Source organism: Heteronotia binoei, chromosome 1, assembly GCF_032191835.1.
Source record: "Heteronotia binoei isolate CCM8104 ecotype False Entrance Well chromosome 1, APGP_CSIRO_Hbin_v1, whole genome shotgun sequence".
Taxonomy (NCBI): Eukaryota; Metazoa; Chordata; class Lepidosauria; order Squamata; family Gekkonidae; genus Heteronotia; species Heteronotia binoei.
The window spans coordinates 46,321,222-46,344,150 of NC_083223.1; the positions used below are offsets into that span (position 1 = coordinate 46,321,222).

Below are 22,929 nucleotides of genomic sequence, written 5' to 3' on the forward strand. Positions count from 1 at the left end.
AACGAGTGGGGCGGTTTGCTTTGGCAAATTCTTTGGCCACTCCCTAGCTGCTATAACAGTCACATCTGCCCCTGAATCGACCATGCCATGTATGGTTCATCCCGCCATAACAACCGGCAAAACGGGACAATCCTTAGATAAAGGAATAGTTGCCATCGCCGCAATAGAAGGCATTGAGCCTGGCTCTATGGCAGGTAATTTCGGCAATAATAAGACATATGCTATCTGTAATTCAGGGGGAATAGTTGACTGTATTGTGGTCGCTCGATGACTGGAACACACCTGGTATCACTTTCCAACATGAAGAGGTAACTATTGGCAACACCAGCCCTAAGCAACCCTGAGGAATGGGTGCGGATAACATTGCAAGGACTGGAACAGTAAATCCCGCAGGAACAATAACAGATTGTCTTATCATTGTGTGCAAAGGCGCTCGAAAAGAAGTGGAAAACTGAAGTTGAGACGCATATGATTGACCGTCCTCATCATCTGAGATCCCATAAGTGTAGTCAGAGTCCCCATCTATTTGCCCTGGGCCTGGGGCCGGCCCGATGTCCCATTTCCCTGCTGAGGCTGTTGATGTTGATAGGAAAGTTGCTGAGGAGGAAAATCGACCCCAATGGGCTGGTGAGAACGACATTGATTGGCCCAATGATAGCCTTTGTGGCAAATAGGGCACTTCTTTGAAGGTCGAGCAGGGCCATTAGGACTGGACCTACACTGTGCTCTAAAATGCCCTTCTTTGCCACATCCAAAACATTTTTTACCAGCTGCAGGGTTACGAGCCTCTTGCATGGTCTGAATAACTGCCGCCAGGAGGTGCGCACTATGGGTCTGAGAGCCGACATTTTGACAAATTCTTAACATTGTCTGTATGTCAGTATCAGGATTATTATATATTGGGGAAAGAGCGGCTTTACAGTCCTCATTAGCATTTTCGTAAGCTAATTGCTTACACAGCAATTTCCGAGCCCTGGGGCTTTCGATTTGACGCTCAACAGCTCTCAACAATCGATTAACAAACTCAGTATATAGTTCATTAGCTGCTTGGGGTGTATTGGCAAAACTAGACAAGGTATTCTCCCCCGGCTCCGGGATCTTTTTCCACAGCCTTACAATTATGGTGGCTGTCTGAGTCAAAGCCTGATCTGTCAAGGCTGTTTGACGGGCCGCAGTCTGAAAGGCCCCTTCCCCCAACAACATATCTCTTGTTATATCAATGGGAGGATTGGTGAGAGCATTCATGGCAGCCTGCTCTTGCGCCAGTTGTCGCCACTCTTCCAAACATAACAAACTTTGAGCGGGTGGAAGGAGGGACCGAATTAACATCTTCCAGTCTGCCGGAGCCAAACGCTGCATAGACAAATTCTCCATTATAGCCCTTGTATATAGGGCTTGAATGCCATTGTCTTTTATAGAATGTTGCAGTTCTTTTATCACTTGAAGAGGCAACGGGTCATATCTGTCCGGAACCGCCGGGGCATTGCCATGAGCGGGGACACCTCTAATGACAGGAAAGGCCATAGAACTCGCAGTAATGTCCCCTTCTTCCAGAACTGCGGCGGAAACAGCTGCCACAAAGGTGGCCGAGCGGTCCGGCTGTATGACGGGGGCTAAGGAAAACCCAGGATCCCCAGTGTCCATGTCAAGATCATCAGGTGGTTTATGAGATGCAAAGTGCCGCTCATCCGTTTTTAAAGACGGGGCATAAGGTGGTACGGAGGCAGGCAGCAAAAGTTGCGGCAGCGAAGCCATAGGTGACGGGTGTAGCTTCATTTGTTGATTAAACAAAATATTGTTCGGTGTAAGCCCTTTCAAACATGCTCGGACCTTGCACCATGTAAACAGAACTCTGGCCGTCACCCGAGGGTGATCTTGGAAACGGCCACCAATTTTCACCCAGTCCTCCAACTTAAGGGTTTCACTTTCAGGGACCCAGGGACATACATCATCAATAGTTTTTACTAAATCTTCAACCTCCTTCTTTGTAACAGAGTGTCCTTCTTTAGTGAGTAAAAAGAGGAGGTCTTGAGAAAAGGCTCGTTGTTTAGCGGACAGTGAGGAACCCATAGTTGCTGATGTGTTCTACCTTGACCAGTCACACTCACCCGGGATCTGAAGATGCGTGGCGCGCCTGAAACCCTTGCCGGGAGTGGGTGATGGACGAACAAAATCCAAAGGTTATTCTTTTGAGAGCCTCACACGGGGCACCACTTGTCAGAGTCCAGCCCCAACAATATAATGGTGCGAAAAGGGAAAGTAGACAGGAAACAGATATAAAGATTGCAAAGCATGCTCGTGTACAGCCGTGTAGGGATCGATCCCTCAGGCTCACCAGCACCTCCTTTTATTTCCCCATATTCGTCATACACCTCAGCCAATAAAACATCAAGTACAATCTGCTCAACAACAAGAAGCACATGCATACTGCAATCTTGGTTACATAATATCCAACTATACCAACGGCCAAACCTTACACATAACTTCCCACAAGTGCACTAAAGGCTAAGAATACAGCAGAGCTCCTTTATCCAGTGTATGCTTGTAAGACTATAAAGTTAATCAGAACCACTTCTCCATTTGAAAGAAAATAAGGACTACTTTAGTTAGGAAATCCATATTGGATAGTGTAACACAGACAGTTTCTATTCTATCCAGCTAGCAATGGATGCAGATGCAGACAGGCACTCTGCATCCATGGTGCCAGAGATGGAGAAATGCATCCTCTCTCCTTGTGTGTGTCCTGGAAGAGGAAAGAAGGAAATGGAAGAAAGTTGTTTCCCCTAAGAGTAGCAATAGTGTTTTTGTGCTGTCCCCTGACAGAACGCACCCTTTCCTCCTACCCTCATAGCACAACACCTGTACAAGGGCACATAAACATTAATCATCTCTTCTCGTCCCCAGGCACACAATTGTTGCCATTACTTTTAACACAGGACAATATTTCATTTGCTTCCACAAATTTGAAAAGAGTGGCAATGGGCAGCTATTTGATGGACTGAAGGAACAACAATGCTCAGGAGGACATAGAGGCACCCAAAGATGTCTTTGGCAATATTCTGAAGAGACATCCAATTCCCAAGAAAATTGTTGGTGTGTGTATCAGTCACATACCTTAATATTCCCTCCCCATACCACAGGAGGGAAGACTCAGCTTTCCATGGACATTTCATCAAAAGTATTGGAAACAAAGTCACTGTTCAATTTTTCTATGACATTATTTCACAGACCATCCATCTGGACTTGCAGTTAGCTGTACTGTGAGCTTCCAGGACATGAGGGCCACCAGCGACCAGGGGGCATGCAAAGATGTTCTTTTTGCCCCAAAACACAATAGTTTAGACCTGGATCTTCCTCCACATTCTCCTTTGTTGCTCATTGCTCCTTGGGACTTTCAAGGCTCACTTCTAAGACAAATCCCTGTACTCTCCAGGCGTGTAGAACAAGGGTTTGTGCCACCTGACGTGGCTTTGGCATACCTTGGCAACAGCAGAGGAAATCTACTACCATAGGAGCCATCATCACTCTGAGGACTGACTGTTGAAGGAGAAGGGCACTTATGATTGGGAAGAAGAAATCAACAGCTATCAAAACGAAAATCTGTGTTAGAATAATTGACTTTTATACCTTTGACGCTGTTTTGTTCACAATTTTAGCTACAGTGGTGAGGCAAAAGTTTAAAAAAACTTTTCAAGTGGTTTTACTCAGAACAGTTAATCGCTGCACACAGTTATGACTGACCATCAGGACCTAATATACCTAAAGCAATGGAAACTATGGGTCTTGGTGGTTGTACTACATTTTAGTATGAGAAGCCATATTGGGACCACACACCATTTCAATCATCTTTGTAAAAATTGCATATAATTAAAGGCACCTCTGTACTTTTTTTTAAACATGTGTCAGGAACTGGGCACTGAAATTCCCAACAGTTTTCTATGCTGTGGTCTGATTCCAATTAAGGCCTGCACTTTCTGTAATTAGATCGTAGCCCTGCATTCTTTGACACTTAGGTGTTTGGCTGGCTTAAAACAGTGATCTGACTTTAAATTGCACATGCCTACTCAGTTAGCTATGAGAATATATGACAGCTGAAATTGGAGGCCTGCTTACAATGTGTTTTTTAAAACAACCATTTCTCTGCACACTGTTGTGTGATGAGCCTAATAAGGCACAAACCATGCAGTCTTTGTATACCCCAGGCTTCAATATCCAAAAGGCAGAAAATGTAACCACAGAAATTCTACAAAGTCAGAAAATGTGGGACAGGCTGTCTAACAAAACCTTTAAAAGTTCTCAGAATGTGACATGGCTCCTCAGCTTTCCAAAAAAATTAGGGATACCAGCCTCCAAGAGGGACCTGGGGATTCCCTGGAGTTTCAGCTAATCTCCAGACTACACAGATCAGTTCCCCTGGGGAAAACGGATGCTTTGGAGGGTGGACTGTGTGGCATTGTACCGCACTGAAATCCTTGGGCTTCATCCCCAAACCTCCAAGATGGCAACCTTACCCCTCCCATCTCCCACCTGTGGCAGCCCTAGACGTGGCAGTCCTAGACGTGATAACTATATTTATGTCACAGGATTATATCAGTATGCTTTGGTGTCGATTTTAAATTTCTACCTGTATTAGTTCAGTAGAATTTGAACAATCCACCTTTAAAAGTATGTCATCTGGAGAGAAAAAAGAGTTTAAAAAAATCATGAACCCCGCTCCTCAAAGTATTTGTTATTTCTTTCTTTGTTATTCTATGAAGGCTGAAGTTCCTGTTCAAGTTTGTTTTTTCTTCTTCCATAGTTGAAGAAGTAGTCCATTTTTACCAGAGTTTTGCCAAGATCAGTGTTCATTTGGCTGCCAAAAATGTGGCCATTAGTGTTGGGAATCTTGTCTGAAAATACTGATACATACTGAGGCAGTTGCTCATGCTCTTTTTTCTTGCCCTAGATAAAATAAAATGACAAATTATTTATGCCTGAATCTATTAAAATTTCTTTTGTAGACATATCACAATTAATTAGTTAAAACTGAGATAAGAAATCTTCCAGAAATAAATGTAAGACTATAATGATTGCCCTGGAGGCTCAAGCCAAAGGTCTAGTATTCTGTTTTCAGCAGTAGCCAGCCTCTGGGAAGTTCACAAGCATGGTAAGCAGCTGTGTTGCTAGTCGCTAACAGGTATCTTGAAACATGAGATAGAATTTAATAATTTGGGTAGAATAATCACATAATTTTATTTGTTTTTAGCAGTCAGTGGTAACTGCAATTTTAGCATAAGAAATTACAGAAATAAAAAGAAAAAATACCCGCAAAAGAATCAAGCGTATGTGAGGTAAAATACAAAGCTTAAATTTCCTTTTCTTAAAACAAATTAAACTACAATGATTGATAGGGTTGCCAGCTTCCAGGTGGGGCCTGGAGATCTCCCACTTTTACATCTGATCTCCAGCTGGCAGAGATCAGCTCCTGTGGAGAAAATGGTTGCTTTAAAGAAGGGTTGCCAAGTCCAATTAAAGAAATCTCTGGGGACTTTGGGGGTGGAGCCAGGAGACTTTGGGGGTGGAGCCAGGAGACACTGGGGTGGAGCTAGGAGCAAGAGTGTGACAAGCACAGCTGAACCCCAACGGGAGTTTTGGCCATCTCATTTCAAGGGACGGCACACCTTTTTAAAAGTCTTCCTTCCCTCCACCCTCCCCTTCTCTGATTTCACCTCAGAGGCGGAGCGGGCGACGCCGCTGCGCGGCTGCCGCCTCTTCTCCGCTTCACCGTAACTGAGCCCATCTCGGAGGAGCAGCTACGGTGAAGCGGAGAAGAGGCAGCAGTGCAGCGGCGTCGCCCGCTCTGCCTCTGAGGTGAAATCAGAGAAGGGGAGGGTGGAGGCAGGCCAGGAGCATGGCGAGCCGTGAGTCCGGGTCCTAGAAGGACCCAGATTCGCGGCTCGCCACACTCCTGGCCTGCCTCCACCCTCCCCTTCTCTGATTTTACCTCAGAGGTGGAGCGGGCGATACTGTGCTGCTGCCGCCTCTTCTCTCTGAGATGGGGCGGCTCTCCATGCTCCTTGGCGCCGTTTCCCCCCCGCTTCCCGCTTCCATTTTTTTGGAGAGCGGGGGAAGAGGCTATAAATTCTGGGGTCCCCCGCCAGGGCGGGAGGCTTGGGAAGCCTACTTTAAAGGGTGGACTCTATGGCATTGTACCATGCTGAAGCCCCTCCCCTCTCAATCCCAACCCTATCCTGGATCTACCCCCAAAGTCTCCAGATATTTTCCAACCCAGAGCCGGCAACTCTACGTGTCAGTCACATCTTTGGCCTAAATTTCCTCAGCTGCCAATGCATGCACAGAAACCATGTGAGTTACATAGGGTTAATAAATCAGTAATTTTTTTTTCTACCTCTGAGGTTGAGTTTAAGTATCTCGGTTGTTATTTGTTGATTTACTGCATTGCTATTGATATCTAATGACAGGAGTACTGACTCTTAAAAGTTATACCCTGGAAATCCTGTTGGTCTTTAAGATGCTACCAATTTCAAATCTTGCTCTTTAATATATGAGAATTCAGGAAGATATAGTCTGTTTGTGAGAATGAATTATGTCAATGTGAAAAGTAGGGCTGCCAAGCCCCCGGTCCGGGCGGGGGGTTTTCTGCCCATGAGGTTCCCAATCCGCTAGTCCACATTGGGCCAGCGGGAGGAACCTCCACCTACATCACTGGCATGATGACGTCACCTAGAAGTGACATCATCAAAATGGTAGCGCATGTGCGGGGCCGCTTAGGCATTTCTGGGAAAACTCTATGGTTTTCTTGGATGCTCTAGCCATTTGGGAGGGAAAACTCTATGGTACAATAGGTACCATAGAGTTTTACCTCTCAAATGGCTAGAGCATCCGGGAAACCCATAGAGTTTTCCCGGAAACACCTAGAACAGCCCTGCACGTGTGCCACCATTTTGATGATGTCACTTTCTGATGACATCATTATGTCACATATATGAAGGTCCCCCGCTACAAGAAGCAGGGGACTTGACAACCCTAGAAGGGTAGGGATGCCAGTCCCCAGGTGGAGGTGGGGGATCTCCTGATTTTGCAGGAATTCTTGTCTTGGAGACTGGAGTTCAGGTGTGTGTGCCCCTCCCTGCTTCTTGCCAAAAGCATTTAAAGGGACCTTTTAAATGCTTATGGCAAGAAGTCTGGGGGAGGTGTCTGTCCTCCAAGCAGCAGATTCACCACTTGGAGTGCAGGTGCTCAGATGCTGGTCCCCAACATGTCACTTCTGTGTGATGTCATTGCATTGGGGATGTCCCTGCCCACTCCAGAAACACCCCCCTCCCCATTCCCTATTCTGGGGACCGGGAACTAGGAAGGACCTGGCAACCCCTGAAAAAGGCATAATCTCATTGAGATGAGAATTCCTGTTTTATTTGCTGTATGTAGCTATTCAACAGATTTGAACATTACCGATGAAGCCATACCTCTTCCTTCCCCTTTCCCCCCTTCTGTATCCCCCCCTTTCCTTTTGGAAAAAAATAAAAATTAAAAAAAGGAAAAGATATGGGAATTCCTGCCTATATATGTGTAATAGATTATGCATTTTCAGCCAGTCTTTAAATATTTTGGGGGATTCTATTATAAAAGAGAGAAACCAAAAAGATGTAACATTAGCCTGTCCATTACACCATTTATATCCCCCATCATAATTATATCCTCTTCTACTCAATCCATTGTTTCTTTGATCATCTGCTTAATTAACTACCTCTGACCTCTATTTGAAGCATATATGCCTTCTGTGAATATTGTGCAAATAGATCCAGATATCCTGTAAATAGATCTATAAATTAATCTTCTAAATGTGCTTCTTCCACTCCTTGTCTAGGAGTTCTTATTTAGATTTTTTTAGTTGGTTGTCTACTGCCTCAATATATTCCCTTTTTTGTCATTTTTAACTGAAATTTTGTTTCAAAATTCTAAATGCTCTTTCTAGGCTTTCAGCTTTATCAGATAATTTAATATTACTTTCTTCTTTAACTGTAATGGTGCTTAATTTAAGTTTATCTCCATTTGTCTGTAATTTTCTTTCCAGACCTTGAAAATTATCTTCTAATTTCTTTCCCACCTTTTCTGCCTTATTGTTAATATTTTTAACTCTTTGACAGTTTGGTCAAATTTATCAAACTCACTTTGGAACAATTTTTGAATTTTCTTCTAACACAGACATATTTTCTTCTGGAGGGAGGTTCTGTTTACTTTTTGTATATTTTAGGCTAATTCTTCTAGGAGAAAAATACTATATCTTCTTGATTGTACATTTACCCTTTATATCCCACTTTTTCAATATCAAAATGAGCAATAATATTCTTCTGTTGTACCAAACCTTCAGTCAATATGTTATTATTATGAGAGAGAATAATAGAATCACAGAGTTGGACGGGACCATACAGACCATCTAGTCAAACTCCCTGCTCAATGAAGGACCAGCCTAGAGCATCCCTGATAAGTGTTTGTCCAGCGGCTGCTTTAAGACTGCCAGTAAGGGAGAGCTCACCACGTCCCTAGGTAGATGATTCCACTGATGAACAACTCTTACTGTAAAAAGTTTTTCCTATAATCCAGCCAGTACCTTCCTGCACCTAATTTAAACCCATTAAGCAAGTCCTATCCTCTGCTGCCAATAGAGATAGCTCCTGCCCTCCTCAAAGTGACAGCCCTTCAAATACATAAAAAAACCAATCATGTTCCCCCTCAACCTCCTCTTCTCCAGACTGATCATTCCCAAGTCCCTCAGACTTTCCTCACAGGGCTTGTCTCCAGGCCCCTGATCATCCTCATTGTTCTCCTCAGTACCCTCTCCATTCTCTCCACATCATTTTTTAAAGTGAGGCCTCCAGAGCTGTACACAATACTCCAGGTGCAGCCTGATCAATACAGTGTACGGCAGAACTATGACATCTCGTGATTTAGATGTTATGTCTCTGTTGATACACCCCATGGTCGTATTAGCCTTTTTATTGCTGCATCACACTGGGAAGATAATTCCCTTGAATAGGTAACATTTTTCTAGAACAGTTCCCTACTTTTTAGCCCCTGTGATCTATATATTAGTATTATTTATATTATAGAAGCCAGCAGTTGCCAAACTTTTCACTGAAGAAATCGAGGATTATTTTGATCAAAAGATAGAGGAACAATAAACAGTCCATATTAAATTGATGAAACAGGATTTTTTGGAGGTTCATGTAATTCCTGTCTACTGTAATAATTTTAGCATTTATATATTTAATAACCACTAGAACCTAGTTACCGAAACTTTTTAATAGTGATCACTACAGCTGGAAAACAACCATAAGATGTAATGTGCTAATATAGGGTTGCCAAGTCGAACCCCAAAAATATCTGGGGACTTTGGGGGTGGAGCCAGGAGACACTGGGGTGGAGCTAGGGGGAGGGGGGGAAACAGCGCCGGGGAGCGTGGCGAGCCACCCCGCAGCTGCCGCCTCTTCTTCGCTCGCCGTGCTGCTCCTCCGAGATGGGCTCAGCCTGAGCCCATCTCGGAGGAGCAGCCACGGCAAGCGGAGAAGAGGTGGCAGTGGTGCGGCGGCCTCTTCTCCGCTCGCCATGGCTGCTCCTCTGAGATGGGCTCAGCCTGAGCCCATCTCGGAGGAGCAGCCACGGTGAGCAGAGAAGAGGCGGCAGCGGTGCGGCGGCCTCGCCCGCTCCGCCTCTGGGGTGGAAGCAGAGGGGTGTGTGGAGGTGGGCCGGGGGTGTGGCAAGCCGCAAGTCCGGGTCCTAGAAAGGCCCGGATTTGCAGCTCGCCATGCTCCTCGCCTGCCGCGCCCTCCCCTGCGCTGCTGCCGTCTCTTGGCTGCTCCTCCGAGATGGGCTCAGCCTGGGCCCATCTCGGAGGAGCAACTGCGGTGGGCGGGGAGGGGGCAGCAGTGGTGCGGTGCGGCGGCCTCCGGGTGACTCGCCATGGTCCCTGGTACCATTTCCCCCCTCTCCCCCTGCTTCCATTTTTTTGGGGAGCGGGGGAAGAGGGTGGAAATCCTGGGGACCCCCGCCAGGGCGGGAGGGTTGAGAAGCCTATGCTAATATAGTCCTTAAAAGCAGGGGTCGTTTTGCAGAAAAATAGGTGGTGGAGCTCATCCAGGGATTGTTATGCAGCTGCAATACTATTCAATGGACAAGAAGGTGGCACTCTCAGAAGGAGGAGGTGGAACTCTCAGAAAGTTTCAGGAGCTGCACTCCTGTGAGCTCCCACTGAATCTGAGGCCTGCTTAAAAGTATCCAAGTATTTACTCACAGCAGCAATCAGAATTCAAGTATTCCCCTGAAAAGTCTCATAGCAGCAATTTAGTACTCAAATATTTTCTACCAAAGTTTCAAAAGTACATAAGGACTTTTGTACAGCAGCAATATAGAATTCAAGTATATTTCAGCCAATAAGGTGCATGAATATCTTCAAGCAGCAATCTTTCAGCAGCAACAAAATTCAGGTATTTCCAACCAAAAGTGTTTAAGTGTTTGGTATTCAAGTATATTCCAGTGATCATATATAAAGTTCACTTTTTATAACAGCAATGTGAAAGTCAAATATATTCCAGCCAGTGAGTCTAATATGCACACATGTCCTCCATCAGCACTCTTTCAGCAGCAGCCAGTGGAAATTTAAAGGATCTAGATGTATTACCCAGTTACTTGACTCTAACTAATCCTTCCTGGCAACTACGGTAACTTCTCTATGTCAGGGCTTGAGGATGTCTGTTTCAGTTTCAGTGTATCTGAAGAAGTATACCCAGAAAGCTTATACCCAGAAATTAAACTTCGTTGTTCTTAGGTGTCACTGGGCTCAAACCTTGTGTCTCCTCACTAGTTCTTTTTTATCCCATCGTTACAAAAAGATGCTCAGAGTGAAATTCACAACTCTCTAATTTTATCCTCACATGAGCTCTGTGCATTTGGGAGAATTTGAGAGAAGGTCCGGCCCTTCCCAGCCAAGCCGGCTTCGCCGGTGTTCAGGCTGGGGGCCGTCTTTGCCCCCTCGGAAGGAGGGAGCAACAGACCGCTTGGCCCGGCACATCCGGGTCTAGTTCTGGGCATGGCGTCAGGGCTATATAAGCCCTGGCCCCACCCAGAGCTCTAGCTGTCTTCTTCGGCTCTCTGAGGGAGAGCCACGTGCTTTGATCTGGGCCTTGGAGCGGCGAAGGACGGTTCCCGTCGGCCTGGGTCAGAGCGGTGGCGGCAGCGCGAGCGGCTGGGCTAGCGCGATCGTCGGCTTCGATTATTCTTGCGGTTTGGTGCCCGGAACGGGGGCCGGCAGAGCGTGCGGCAGTCAATTCTGGGGGGAGTTCATTGATTAAGGCAGCAAGGGGAGGCTGGACGTGTGCAGCGGCGGCTGGGCACGGTCCGCGGCACGCGCGGCGGCCATTTTAAGGGGGTAGTTTTTTCTGGGCGCCAAGGGGAAGCAGGGCGTGCTCTGCACAAGGTGCGTGCGGTGGCCATTTTAGGGGAACGTCTTTGGCGGCAAGGAGGCAGAGCGTTCTCTGCACATGGCGCGTGCGGCAGCCATTTTAAGCAAACAGCTCGGGGGCGGCAAAGGGAGGCAGAGTGTTCCTTGAGCACAGCGCGTGCGGGAGCCATTTTATTATAGCGCGGCGAGGCGCATTAAAGGGCCGCCGAACACGGCCAGTGGCACACGCGGTGGCCATTTTTTATTTTATCTTAATATTGTGAGAGAGGCCGTGGGTCAGTGGCAGAGCATCTGCCTGGCAGGCGGGGGAGCCCAGGTTTAATCCACGGCATCTCCAGTTACAACGATCAGGCAGCAGGCAAGGGGTAGGATCTTTGCCTGAGATCCTGGAGAGCCGCAGCTGGGCTGAGTACAGTGTACTGAATTTGGCTGGGTAACCCCTATTCAGTGAACCCCCCCTCCCCCCCTCAGTTTCTTGTGCCGACTGGCATACATTGGGGCCATTTTGGGACCGGCTGCACCTCATTCCGCCTCCACCCTCCTTTTTACGGTTTGGGTGGCTCACATTAGCATAATTCAGCGACTACTTGGTTGCTGTGGGGGTTATCTAGGTCACTGTTGTGTGTGTGTGTGCAGCTTAGTGCAAGGGCAACACTATGGCACCTAAGAAGGGTCAAGGAGGGTCCAAGGGCAAGCAGCCTGCCCGCCCGTCTCGTGGGCGGGGTCTGCAACCAGGTCCATCTGAGGAGCAGGGACAAGGGGAGCGGGTCCGGTTGGCCATCATTAGACAATTGGAGGCGTTAGAACAGCAGAGGGTCGCCGCTGGGGCTTCCATATGGGAGGGGTGTCACGGCACTTTGGGGCGGTCGATGCATCTTACTTTTGAGGCAGAGATGCTGGCTCGTCTGTCTGCCTTGCAGGGTGGTGCAGCGGGGCCTGACCCATTGCCGGAACCAGAACAGGATGACGACCCGGGCGAGGGCCCGTCGGGCGAACAGGCGATTGGCGGCGTGCATGGAGGTGGTGTACCACAGACTCCAGACAGTGTTGGAACTCCCTCGGATTTTGGGGGTAAAGTATTGTTGCAGCAGACACCGGGGTGGACCTGGGGACCTATTCAAATGCCCCCCTTCCCTCGGGGACGGGGGGAGGGAGTTGGGGCGCAGGGCAGTCCAGAACACCCGCTGGGCAGTGGGGTTCTGGGATTCCTTGGGCTTGGGGCCTGCAGAGTTCCGCCCCACAAGGGTCTGGCCTGGGTAGCTCTGGATTTCAGGCACTTGGACAGCGGGTGTATAGCAGCGCCCGCCTCACGGCCTCACTGGATCTCTATATTTCAATCTCTTCGGGGTATTTTTACTTGTTTATTTGATGGGACCACAGCAGCTTTGGTTGTTCTTCCCACAAAATATATAGGCTCACGAGAACTTTAACTTAAACCACAGATTTATTGTAACAAAAAGTCTTAACTGGGGATATGGGAGATATTTACACAGGCTTATACATTTGTTCTGTTGTTTCAGGCTTTTCAATCACTTTTACTTTCTTGAGTCTTTCACAGTTACACGGTTCACAGTTTCCCTTCAACTCACTCTCCACCTCTAGCCAAGGTCTGGCCTCTTGGGATTGAAGTGTCTAGTCTCACCCCTCGACTGGAGTCTCTCCTCTCAGCCCTTCTTGGTGTCTCAGACCCACATCCACTCCCTCAACCTCCTCACTAGATCTTTAGAGTAGTTTCCTGGTGTCTGTGACCATTCCGGTCTTAACTGACTCACACACACACAGCCCTCTTGGCTGGTTTTGTCCAGCTGGCAGTCTCTGGAAGACTTCCCCGTCTCCGTCTCCAGCTTCTTCACAGGATCAGCTGCCCTCTCAGCCCTTCTGGCAGGCTCGAACTGACCCTCTCAGTCTCTGTCAGGTCCCCACTGACAGACTTCTCTGACAGGCCTCCACTCTGTCAGACTCCAACAGACTGAACTCCTGCCTCAGCAGTTTCTCTCACTCAACTACTTTTTTCCCTCCCTGAGAGCTCCGAGCACTTTGCCCCCACCCTCAGGTCACCTGATGCAGCCCTGTGCGTCTTCAGTTTATGCTTAACCCATTGCTTAACGTCACAGGGTGGTCCCGGTGGTGACGCCTGCAGTTCCCACAGTGCCGCCCCCCCAGGGGGTCCTGCCTTTGGGCGGGCAGCAGTATGCACAGATACAAGGGGCGTGGCCGAGTGGGCAAGGAGGCGGGTGGTTTTACCCTCCAAACCCTTATGCCACTATACCTTTTCACATGCTCCCATATGGCGACACCTCGTTGCCTCTGGGAGATCATTTAACGGCTGTTACATGTGAAAAAATCCTATGTGGAGAGTATGTAGACGTGTTCAGCCTACTGTATAGAGAGCTCGAGAAGAAGAGCAAAGACGAGCTAGACGAGAAGGAAAAAGGAAAATTAAAACGCAGAAAGGTGGATAGGACATGGGCAAACTGGTTGCCCAGTTTTTTAATTTATGCGGGTGTCATCACCAGGGCGCAGCCGGCCCGCGCGGCTGTGTTGTTTCAGTACATGGATATTACTGAGCCACTTCGGTGGGAAGGGCGGGATATAAATCGAAATATAAATAAATAAATAATTTACCGGGCGTATACGGATTTCGTCGGTGCAGCATGGCTGCAATACGACGAGGCCTTCCGCATGAGGGCTGCCGTCAACCCGGGGTTGCCATGGGACCAGGTCAGCCAGCAGCTTTGGCTGCAGTTGATGTCCCCGGCAAAGCCTAATGCGGGGGATAGGTCCAATAGCGGACACTTGGTTCAAAAGCAACAACAGCAGCTTTCTGCAAGGGCCCGCCTCACGGCGGTCCAGCCAGTGCAATCCTGGCTGATATGCTGGGAGTTCGCTTCAAAGGGAGCGTGCCCCAGAAAGCCCTGCAAGTTCAAACACGAGTGCCCACTTTGTAGTGGGCTTCACGCCCTTTCCGCCTGTAGCAGATTGATGCCTAGGGCTGGGGGTAGGCGCCTCGGGGGCAGCGGGTCCGGTCAACAGCCCCCTGGAAAAGGGGCCCAGTCCCATTCGGCTGAGGGTTCTCAATAGTTTATTGAGAAAGTACCCACGTAAAGCGGATGGGCAATATTTGTGGGAAGGGTTTTCTTTTGGATTCAGGATCCCTTATCAGGGGCCTAGGGCCCCCCTTTTTGGCTTCTAAACTTCGGTCAGCGGTGGGTCTTGAGCACATAGTTAGAGCCAAGATCGCCAAGGTAGTGTCAGGAAGGCAGGGTCCTCGGACCCTTTGATAGCCGCCTGTGCCCACATTCCGGGTATCTCCCTTGGGGGTGGTGCCTAAGAAGGTGCCCGGGGAGTATCGCCTCATTCATCACCTGTCCTATCCCAAAGGGGCGTCGGTTAATGACGCCATCCCTGAGGAATTGTGTTCAGTGCGGTACATGTCCTTTGACCAGGTGGTCAAAGTAGTGCGGGGTTGTGGTGCTGGGGCTGAGATGGCATAATGCGACATCAAGTTGGCATTTTGTCTCCTGCCAGTGCATCCCGAGGATTTCGAGCTCCTGGGGTTTTGCTTCGAGGGCAAATTCTATATGGATCGCGCCCTCCCGATGGGTTGCTTGGTATCCTGTGCTGCATTCGAGCGCTTCAGTTCCTTTGTGGCGTGGGCGCTACGGGATAGGACTGGGATTAATGACACGGCGCATTGCCTGGACGCCTACCTTTTTGTCGGTCCTGCGGGCTCAGGGCAATGCGCCAGGCTGTTACGTTCCTTTCAGGACTTAGCCATCGAGCTGGGGGTACCGTTGGCGCATGAGAAGACTGAAGGGCCCAGTTCGGTGCTTACCTTTCTAGGCATTGAGCTGGATACCCACAAACAGGCTTCTCAGCTGCCGGAGGCCAAAGTAACGGATCTTAAAGCCCGGTTGGCTGCCCTGAGGAGACAGCGCAAGGTTTCGCTGTTTGAACTGCAGCAGGTGGTTGCTCACCTTAACTTTGCATGCAAAGTGGTGGCGTCAGGCAGGGCCTTTTTGAGGTGTCTTTGTGACGCTATGAGTCAATGGCGTCTCCCTCACCATCGGGTTCGGGTGTCCGCAGGAATGCGGGCGGACCTGGAGGTTTGGGGGGGCGGTTCTAGAATCATTCAACGGCATTTCTTTTTGGCGGGAGGAGTTGAAGATCGAAGCTGAACTTCAGATCTCCTCGGACGCCTCTGGGTCCAACGGATTTGGAGTGTACTTTGGGGGACACTGGTGTGCGGAGCAATGGCCTGCTGAATGGTTGGACAGCGGGCTCAGTAGGGACCTGACGTTTTTTGGAATTTGTCCCTATTCTAGTTCCTTTGGTTGAATATTTTGTCCCTGGCAAGGCACGTACCCGGAGTCTGCAATGGGGTGGCGGATGCTCTATCTCACTAATAGATGGAGCGCTTTCGGCAGCTCGCTCCGGAAGCGGACCCACGGCCGGCATGAATGCCCCTGGACCTCTGGTAACTTGGGAAGCTGAAGCCAGTAGGACCATTCAACTGGCTTTAGCGCCTAGTGCCAGAAGGGCTTATGATAGAGCGGCTTCCCAATTCCGGGAGTTGAGAAGAGCCGCTGCGCTGCAGGATGGCTGGCCGATTCCGGCGGCTCATATTAGGCAATTCTGCGTGTTTTAGAAAGAGTGAGGTCTGGGGTTGAGCACTATTGAGGGCCGACTGGCGGCGTTGGCCTTTATTAGTAAAGCCCATGGGTTCGCTGAGAATACCCACTAGCAGAGGGGCATACGACAGAGCGGCTTCCCAATTCCGGGCATTTGGGGGCACCGCGGGACTGCATGATAGTTGGCTGGTTCTGTGGCACAGGTTATGCAGTTCCCCTTTTGGGGCCGCTCTGCTTCATGCGGCCTCGTTGATGGCCTTTTTCGGCGCTATGTATTAACAAGTTGGCAGGCGCCCCAGGCCCGGGACGTCAAGAATTGGTTGGCCTGTGGCGGTCGGCAGCCTTTTAAACCAGGCACACTCGTTCGTCACCTAGGGGGTAGTTTTGGAGGGCGACGGTTTTATCGCCTGTTGGTCATTATCTGTTCTGACAATTTTCTGTTTTTCAGGTGCTGTGGCTCGTAGTGAGAGGCATCGTATTCTCATCTGCGCGCACAGCAAGGTGTTCCGGGCGGCCCATCAAGCCAGGCGGTCTCCAATGGGCACCCAGCTGGGCTTCAGCGACGGGGCAGTTGGGGAATGGCTGGGTCGTTGGGGCCTGTGTTGGCCAGGGATTAGGCCATTGTAGTGCAGAGAGAGGAGGGCACCTCCTCCGCACATCTTGGTCATTCACCTGGGCGGTTTCAGGGGAGCACCCATGGCCTAGCACCAAGTGTGCAGGTGGTCTGTATGAACCGCAGATGGGCTACACGGCTCAATGCGGGGAATGCAGATCACGGGACAGCCTCACCCGAGCGGATCTTTCCATGGGGGATTGATGCTTGCCCAGGTGGTGAATGGCTTGGGGCCTGGCCGCTCAGCTACAACCCGAATACGGCGGGCTTGTGCTGGGGGCAGGGTGGCTCACCCTCGCGGATAAGGCGGGGTCAGGGGGTGACCCCAGGGCTTGTCCTTCTTGGCTGATCCTGTTATGGTCAGCTATATCGCCAGACAGGAGTTGGAGGTGTGCCCTTTCACTTGGTGGGATAGAGCGCGCTAGGCGCAAGGCCAATAGGGCTCTGCAGTAAGCCATGGAGGATGGCTTGGGAATTTTTCTCCCTCATCCGGCCATACAGGTCGAGGATGCTGACCTGTATTGGCCGGATGGAGTTCATCTTTCGGAGTTGGGCAACCGGGCCTTTTTAGATGAGATTCGGCAGGGTTTGCGGTTGGCTCTGGGCTGTCCATTGGGGCGCTAATGCCTAAGCAGAGGCTTGGCATTGGCGGTGGCGGTGGCTGGAGGATGTTTTGGCCACAGTGTTTGCAGGGGAGCACCTATGGCCTAGCACCAGTGGTGCGGGTGGTCTGTATGAACCGCAGATGGGCTACACGGCTCAGTGCGGGGAATGCAGATCACGGAGAGCCTCACCTGGGCGGATCTTTCCATGGGAGATTGATGCTAGCCCAGGTGGAGAATGGCTGGGGGCCTGGCCGCTCAGTTTCAACCCAAATACGGCGGGTTTGTGCTGGGGGCAGGGTGGCTCGCCCTTTGGACAAGGCGGGGTCAGGGGGTGACCCCAGGGCTTGTCCTGTTTAGGTCTCATCCCTGCCTAGTTTACAGGTTAATTAATTATTAATAAAGCGGCCCGGTTTTAAACCCAACACTTTGTGTCTGTCTCTTCTTTCCGACTGGGGGGGCAATGACTGATCCAGGATCACCCAGTAAACTTCATGGCAGTGTAAGGATTTGAGCCTCGGTCTCCCAGACCCTAGTCCCATGGTTTAACCACTATATTTCACTGGCTCATTTCATGAAATCTGTGGATTTTTGTATCCTAATGTGCCCCACTCACAATTACTGTTACTTGTGCAAATAAGTCTGCAGACAGACTATTTTGAACCAGTTGGGTTCATGAGATGAACCACAGCTCTGCTATAGAGCAAATGTTTTCTGTGCAGCAGTCCAGTGCCCAGTCTTGGGTGACAAGGCTTAGAAAATCCCCTGACCCTGGAGAGATTCTGCCAACCAGAGTAGACTGCACTGGCCCAATGTACAAGCGCTTCATGTGTTCATTCCTGACAGCTCAAAGTCTATTCAGTAAAGGATGTTTCTTCTAAAAGTTAATTCAGCCGTGGTCATTGCTGGTAAACAAAAGGAGGTTGGCTGCTAAAATTTATCATTGTTAGGTTGTTTTTAAACTTACCATTGGATCATAGTCCTTTAGGAAATCCCAGTTCTGATACCTTTAGAACAAAAGCAAAGTGTGTTTTAGTTTTGTTAACAGCATTTAAAGATGCCACATTTTGAAAGAGTCAAGAAACAAAAAGGAACACAGCAAATTACAGGAACATAGAAGAGAAAAATACTGTGTGATACGTCCGCCACTTTCACTATGCAAAGAACTAAGAGATCAGACGTGTTATGTATTCTTGAAAACCTACAATCAAAGAGCTGATGCAAACAATACTTCAAATTGCACATCAACACTATTTGTTCCGACATCCGTAATATTATAACAATGCAGACGTCTACAATACAGGAGCCAGACCTAAACAAGGTCTCCAATTAACCAAGTGAAATTGTGAACAAAAGTTTTCAAAGACCTCAATTATAAATTGTGACAATGAACACAATCAGTTGGCCTTTGCAGGAAACTTGATTGTGGGCCTGCTATCAGTTCAACTTTTCAGGAAATTTTATTCCATCCCGGTGCAACCTACTGACAAGAAGGCTAGGATTTGGGAAGCCAGCCTCCAGGTAGGACCTGGGGATCCCCTGAAATTACAACTCACCTCCAGACTACAGAGGTCAGTTCCCTTGGAGAAAATGCTTTGGAGGGTGGACTCTGTGGCATTGTACCCCACTGAGGTCCCTGTCCTCCCCAGGCTCCATCCTCAAATCTCCAGGAGTTTTTCAACCTAGATCTGGCAACCCTACCCAGCCATCCCCAGCCAGTGGCTAGGGGGGATCTGGCAACCCTACTAGGTCTGCTCTCATTTGCAGCTGTTTTTTATCAGAGTATGTCACCTTCAGCATCACACCGGAACACTATTCTCAAAACTAGAAGCAGTGTTTATTCAATTATATCCCAGCCAATCCTGGACTATAACAGGAATGCATATGTCTTCCTACTTGATATGGTTGGCAAAAAGTCTGGGATTGGCTTTTTTAGTTTAGTGCAATTTTGGAAATTTCTGGAGTGTTAAATCTCCATGAGGACTGCTTAGGGAAGACGGTGTGAAAGCCTACGTGGAATGAAACAGCCTGGAACAGGCCTTCAATAAATAATATATATTGCTGCAAACCACACTAGAGTCACTTGAGAAAAGTATTTCAGAAATGAAAACACAGAAAGTTTATGCCTTTCTTTATTCTTCCCCAGCCAAAATACATGGGGAACAGCATGGAGCAGGCTTTAAATAAATATTACTGCAAAACACAGTGAGATGTGTTAAACACACTTGAGAACAATATTTAGAAATAAAAACAATGAAATACTGTGCTTTTAATAATCCTATCCCGGCCAAAATGAACCCAGAATCGTGAAAAGAGCTAGAATCTAACAGAAACAAGAAGCTGTGTTAGAACCACAGGAGAAAGATCAGGATGCCACAGATTTTAGTAACCCCTTCCCAAACAAACTAATTTTCAATTAGAATCAGAAATACATTAAAAGGCTGTGTTCTCTGTAGTAGTGCTCCTTTGCTTCCTCTGTGCTCTACTTTCTACTTGTGCTACAGAGAGAGAGAGAGAGAGAGCAATTACTACAAAAAAAGACTCCGGAGCCGCCTTTTCCAAAGAGGACTAACTGAGGTAAGTTCTATCTTTGGAACTTCCTGCTGCAGAGAGAGAGAGAGATGGGGAACATACAACAAAACAGCACTTTCCATTACAATGCAAGTAGGTACAGAATCTTGGATTCTGTATGAAAGCACCACTTAAAAGGAGATCCTTTCCCACAGAATGCTCACACAGTAAATAAGATCAATGCATACATTTTTCCAGCACAGAGATAGTTACTAATATCAAAATGTGTTTGCGATTAAACATTCGTGCTGCACTTGACCTATAGGCAGTGATTTCATATGTCTTTTCCTATAAAGAGATTAGTTCAAGGAAGGAAAGATCAGTGTTCTAAGATAACGTCAGAAAACAGACAATGGATGAAAACAGAGATAACAGCAGCATTCTCAGTGTACATCCATGCTTTGGACCAGAGGTTCACTCATATCAGCACATGTACACTCCATTATAGGACTGTTTGGGTAGTGCCAAACAAAATGGGTCTAAGAAATACTTACCAGTATTTGGTTGCCCGTCTTTCAGCATCCACAAACTCTCTCCAGATCTTGTCCTGTTGGACCTGATCACCCTTCAAGCCTTCTTGCTGTTCTCCTTGGGTTTTGCTCAATTGTTTCACCAAGCTTGGTGCGGCTGATGTGGCTCGTCCTGTCTGAGTGCTGCTGAGCAAAGGAGATGTGGATGAGGAAGTATTCCTAACCTGGCTGGTCAGTGGCAACTGGTCCCCTGCTGATGTAGTTCTCCAAACTCCATTTGCTCTGCTCCCTGAACCTCTTGTGTTATGCGATATTGGATTATCACTAGAAAGCTTGGGCATTTCATCAGCATTCACAATTATTTCTTCTAGCATTGTTGGTAGCCACTTGCTTAAATGAGCAAAGCCGGTAGAAACTGTATAGAGATGTCCAACCACAGTGTCTCCGTCAACTCTGCATGAAGAGTTTCCTGTACTATTTTGGATCACTCTTGTGTGCCAGGTGGCCTAGGCAAAATTCAGCATCATTATATATTTCTTTTTAAAAGCAAAAAACATTGATAGTTCTGAATTATTGGCTGTCTGTAGTAAGCTTAAGTATATATTCCAGAAACCAAAGCCTCAGCTCTGTATTTTATAACTCCCACATTGCCTGAAAAGTCCCCAGAATGCCAGCTGAATGTGTTAAAACAGCCTGGTGTTATCAGTAGTACTCAGGGAGTTCTCCCCACCCCCCATACAATGCAAGGACTAAGGTGGCTTTTGTTCTGCTTGTGCAGCTGAAACAAAACACTTAGAGCCTTAGGTTTTCCCAGTGTGTTTACTGTCTCCATTGGAAACCAGACTAGCTTTTGTCATGAATATTTATCACTGCAAGAAGGCATGTGACCAATAAAGATGGTTAATCCAGACAGCAGCTGGAGAGATTGGCTCAGCTTTGAATGTGCTGTTAGATAGGAAATAAGACAAAATAACAGTGGTTTAATGCTTTTCCCCTGTGCTTTCATTTTGTCTTCTTAAATATAATAAAGTCATGATTAAAAACAAATTTAATGAAATATCAGCTGTTGTTTCATATGAGTTCTTGTATTGTGTATGTGTGTTCTTGTATGAGCACACATTCATACATTCCACATGCTTTGGTCCAGGACAAGTGACATGTAAATGCCTTGGTGATAAGGCATGGATTAGTTGCTAAAGGCAGATCAGATGACTGAATGAGGACATGAAACTTCTTTTACTTCATCAGGACCATACTAAAGGAACTGGCAGTGCAATCCTAAGGAGAGTTAGTCTGTTCTAAGCCCATTGAAATGAATAGGCGTAGACTGGAGTAACTCTCCTTAGGATTGCACTGTGCGGGGTTATGTAGCTGTAGGAGATTGACTTCTCCAGTTGCATTTACACATTTGGCATATGCTCACACAAAGACAGATGTGCAAATACACACTCTGAATCTCAACATAGAGTGCAGTTCTAAAAACCACATAAACCAGAGAACTGGAAGGGACCCCAAGGATCATCTAGTCCACCCCTCTGTACAATGCAGGAAATTCACAGCTCTCCTACCAGTGAGCCCTGCTTTATGCCTTGAGGAAGGCATAAAGGATCCCTGGGCCAATTTGGCCTTGGGAATCCTTGGCCATAGAATGGAGTTTGAAGAGTTACAACTCAGATTCTGTCCTGGCATTGACAGAACCTGTCCTATAGCAGAAATTATTTGGGGAGGAGGGGATCTAATAACTAAAAAAGGAACATGAGCTGGACAATTGAAAAAGATGGCTTACTTTTATGTTGCTTTTTATCTGGAAAAAATGGCTAACATTTGAAGGCACTGGAGTCTTTGTATCACCTGAGCATGATGAAGTTGGATAATAGTAAGATGGCCTTTACTTAAGCAGCTTGTTTGTAGTTATTTATGAGTGAAGTTTTTATGAACATCCTTTTGAGTTTAAGGCATTCAATAGTTTTTAAGAAGCTCACTGAACAGTGAATGAAAACATTGTGGTTTCCTGTTATTTGTCAAGTCACCGCTGAGAAATGGTTTGACTCCATAAGGTTTTCAAGGCAAGAGACATTCAGAGGTGGTTTGCCATTGCCTGATCCTTTGTCACAACCCTGGTATTCCTTGGAGGTCTCCCATTCATATACAAGCCAGGGCCAAACCTTCTTAACTTCTAAGATCTGACAAATCAGAATTATCTGAAAAAGCAATGAACTTTAGCCACTAGAGGGAGTTGCAGGGCAAAGCATTGTAGTGGAATGAGGCCTGGATTTTCACATTTTCATAATAAAGGGCCTGTAGTTTAAAACAACAACAACATAAGCACTCTAAGCAGTTGCTTAGCAACCACCACATTCTAACCAGCCTAGTGGGTACCAACCACTACTGCAGCCAAGTGTTGTGAATGTCACACTTAGTATTATATTTTGTATGTTCATGGTTCCACACAGCCTGCTGCCTCACTCTCTCTGCTCTTTTCAATAATAATGGTTGCTCGCTTTGTGGTATTAGAAAAAAATAAATAGAAATGGTTAAGATTGTTCAAGTCATCAGTGCTCGGTGGCTTGTGTCAGTGTTTCTG

At 47.6% G+C, this 22,929-nt stretch overlaps 2 protein-coding genes across 2 annotated transcripts; both read right to left on the reverse strand.

Moving 5' to 3' along the window:
• Window positions 1-522: 522 nt before the first annotated feature.
• LOC132581955 (endogenous retrovirus group K member 8 Gag polyprotein-like) lies at window positions 523-2,070 on the reverse strand. Its single transcript, XM_060253802.1, has one exon. The coding sequence runs from the start codon at window positions 2,068-2,070 to the stop codon at window positions 523-525; it is 1,548 nt and encodes a 515-aa protein (XP_060109785.1).
• A 2,671-nt stretch (window positions 2,071-4,741) lies between these two features.
• C1H2orf50 (chromosome 1 C2orf50 homolog) lies at window positions 4,742-20,719 on the reverse strand. Its single transcript, XM_060258158.1, has 3 exons — window positions 20,370-20,719; window positions 18,272-18,311; window positions 4,742-4,941 (listed from the first exon to the last, which is right to left on the reverse strand). Exons 1-3 carry the CDS (start codon window positions 20,717-20,719, stop codon window positions 4,750-4,752), a joined length of 582 nt encoding a protein of 193 aa, XP_060114141.1. The 3' UTR covers window positions 4,742-4,749.
• Between the last annotated feature and the right edge of the window lie 2,210 nt (window positions 20,720-22,929).

Excerpts from the sequence above, each read along its gene's own strand:
- C1H2orf50 (XM_060258158.1), bottom strand. The coding sequence starts at position 20,719 with ATGCTAGAAGAAATAATTGTGAATGCTGATGAAATGCCCAAGCTTTCT. Across the intron at positions 18,312-20,369 it reads AGACGGGCAACCAAATACTG|GTATCAGAACTGGGATTTCC; the intron begins GTAAGTATTTCT and ends TTTGTTCTAAAG. Across the intron at positions 4,942-18,271 it reads TAAAGGACTATGATCCAATG|GGCAAGAAAAAAGAGCATGA; the intron begins GTAAGTTTAAAA and ends TATTTTATCTAG.
- LOC132581955 (XM_060253802.1), bottom strand. The coding sequence starts at position 2,070 with ATGGGTTCCTCACTGTCCGCTAAACAACGAGCCTTTTCTCAAGACCTC.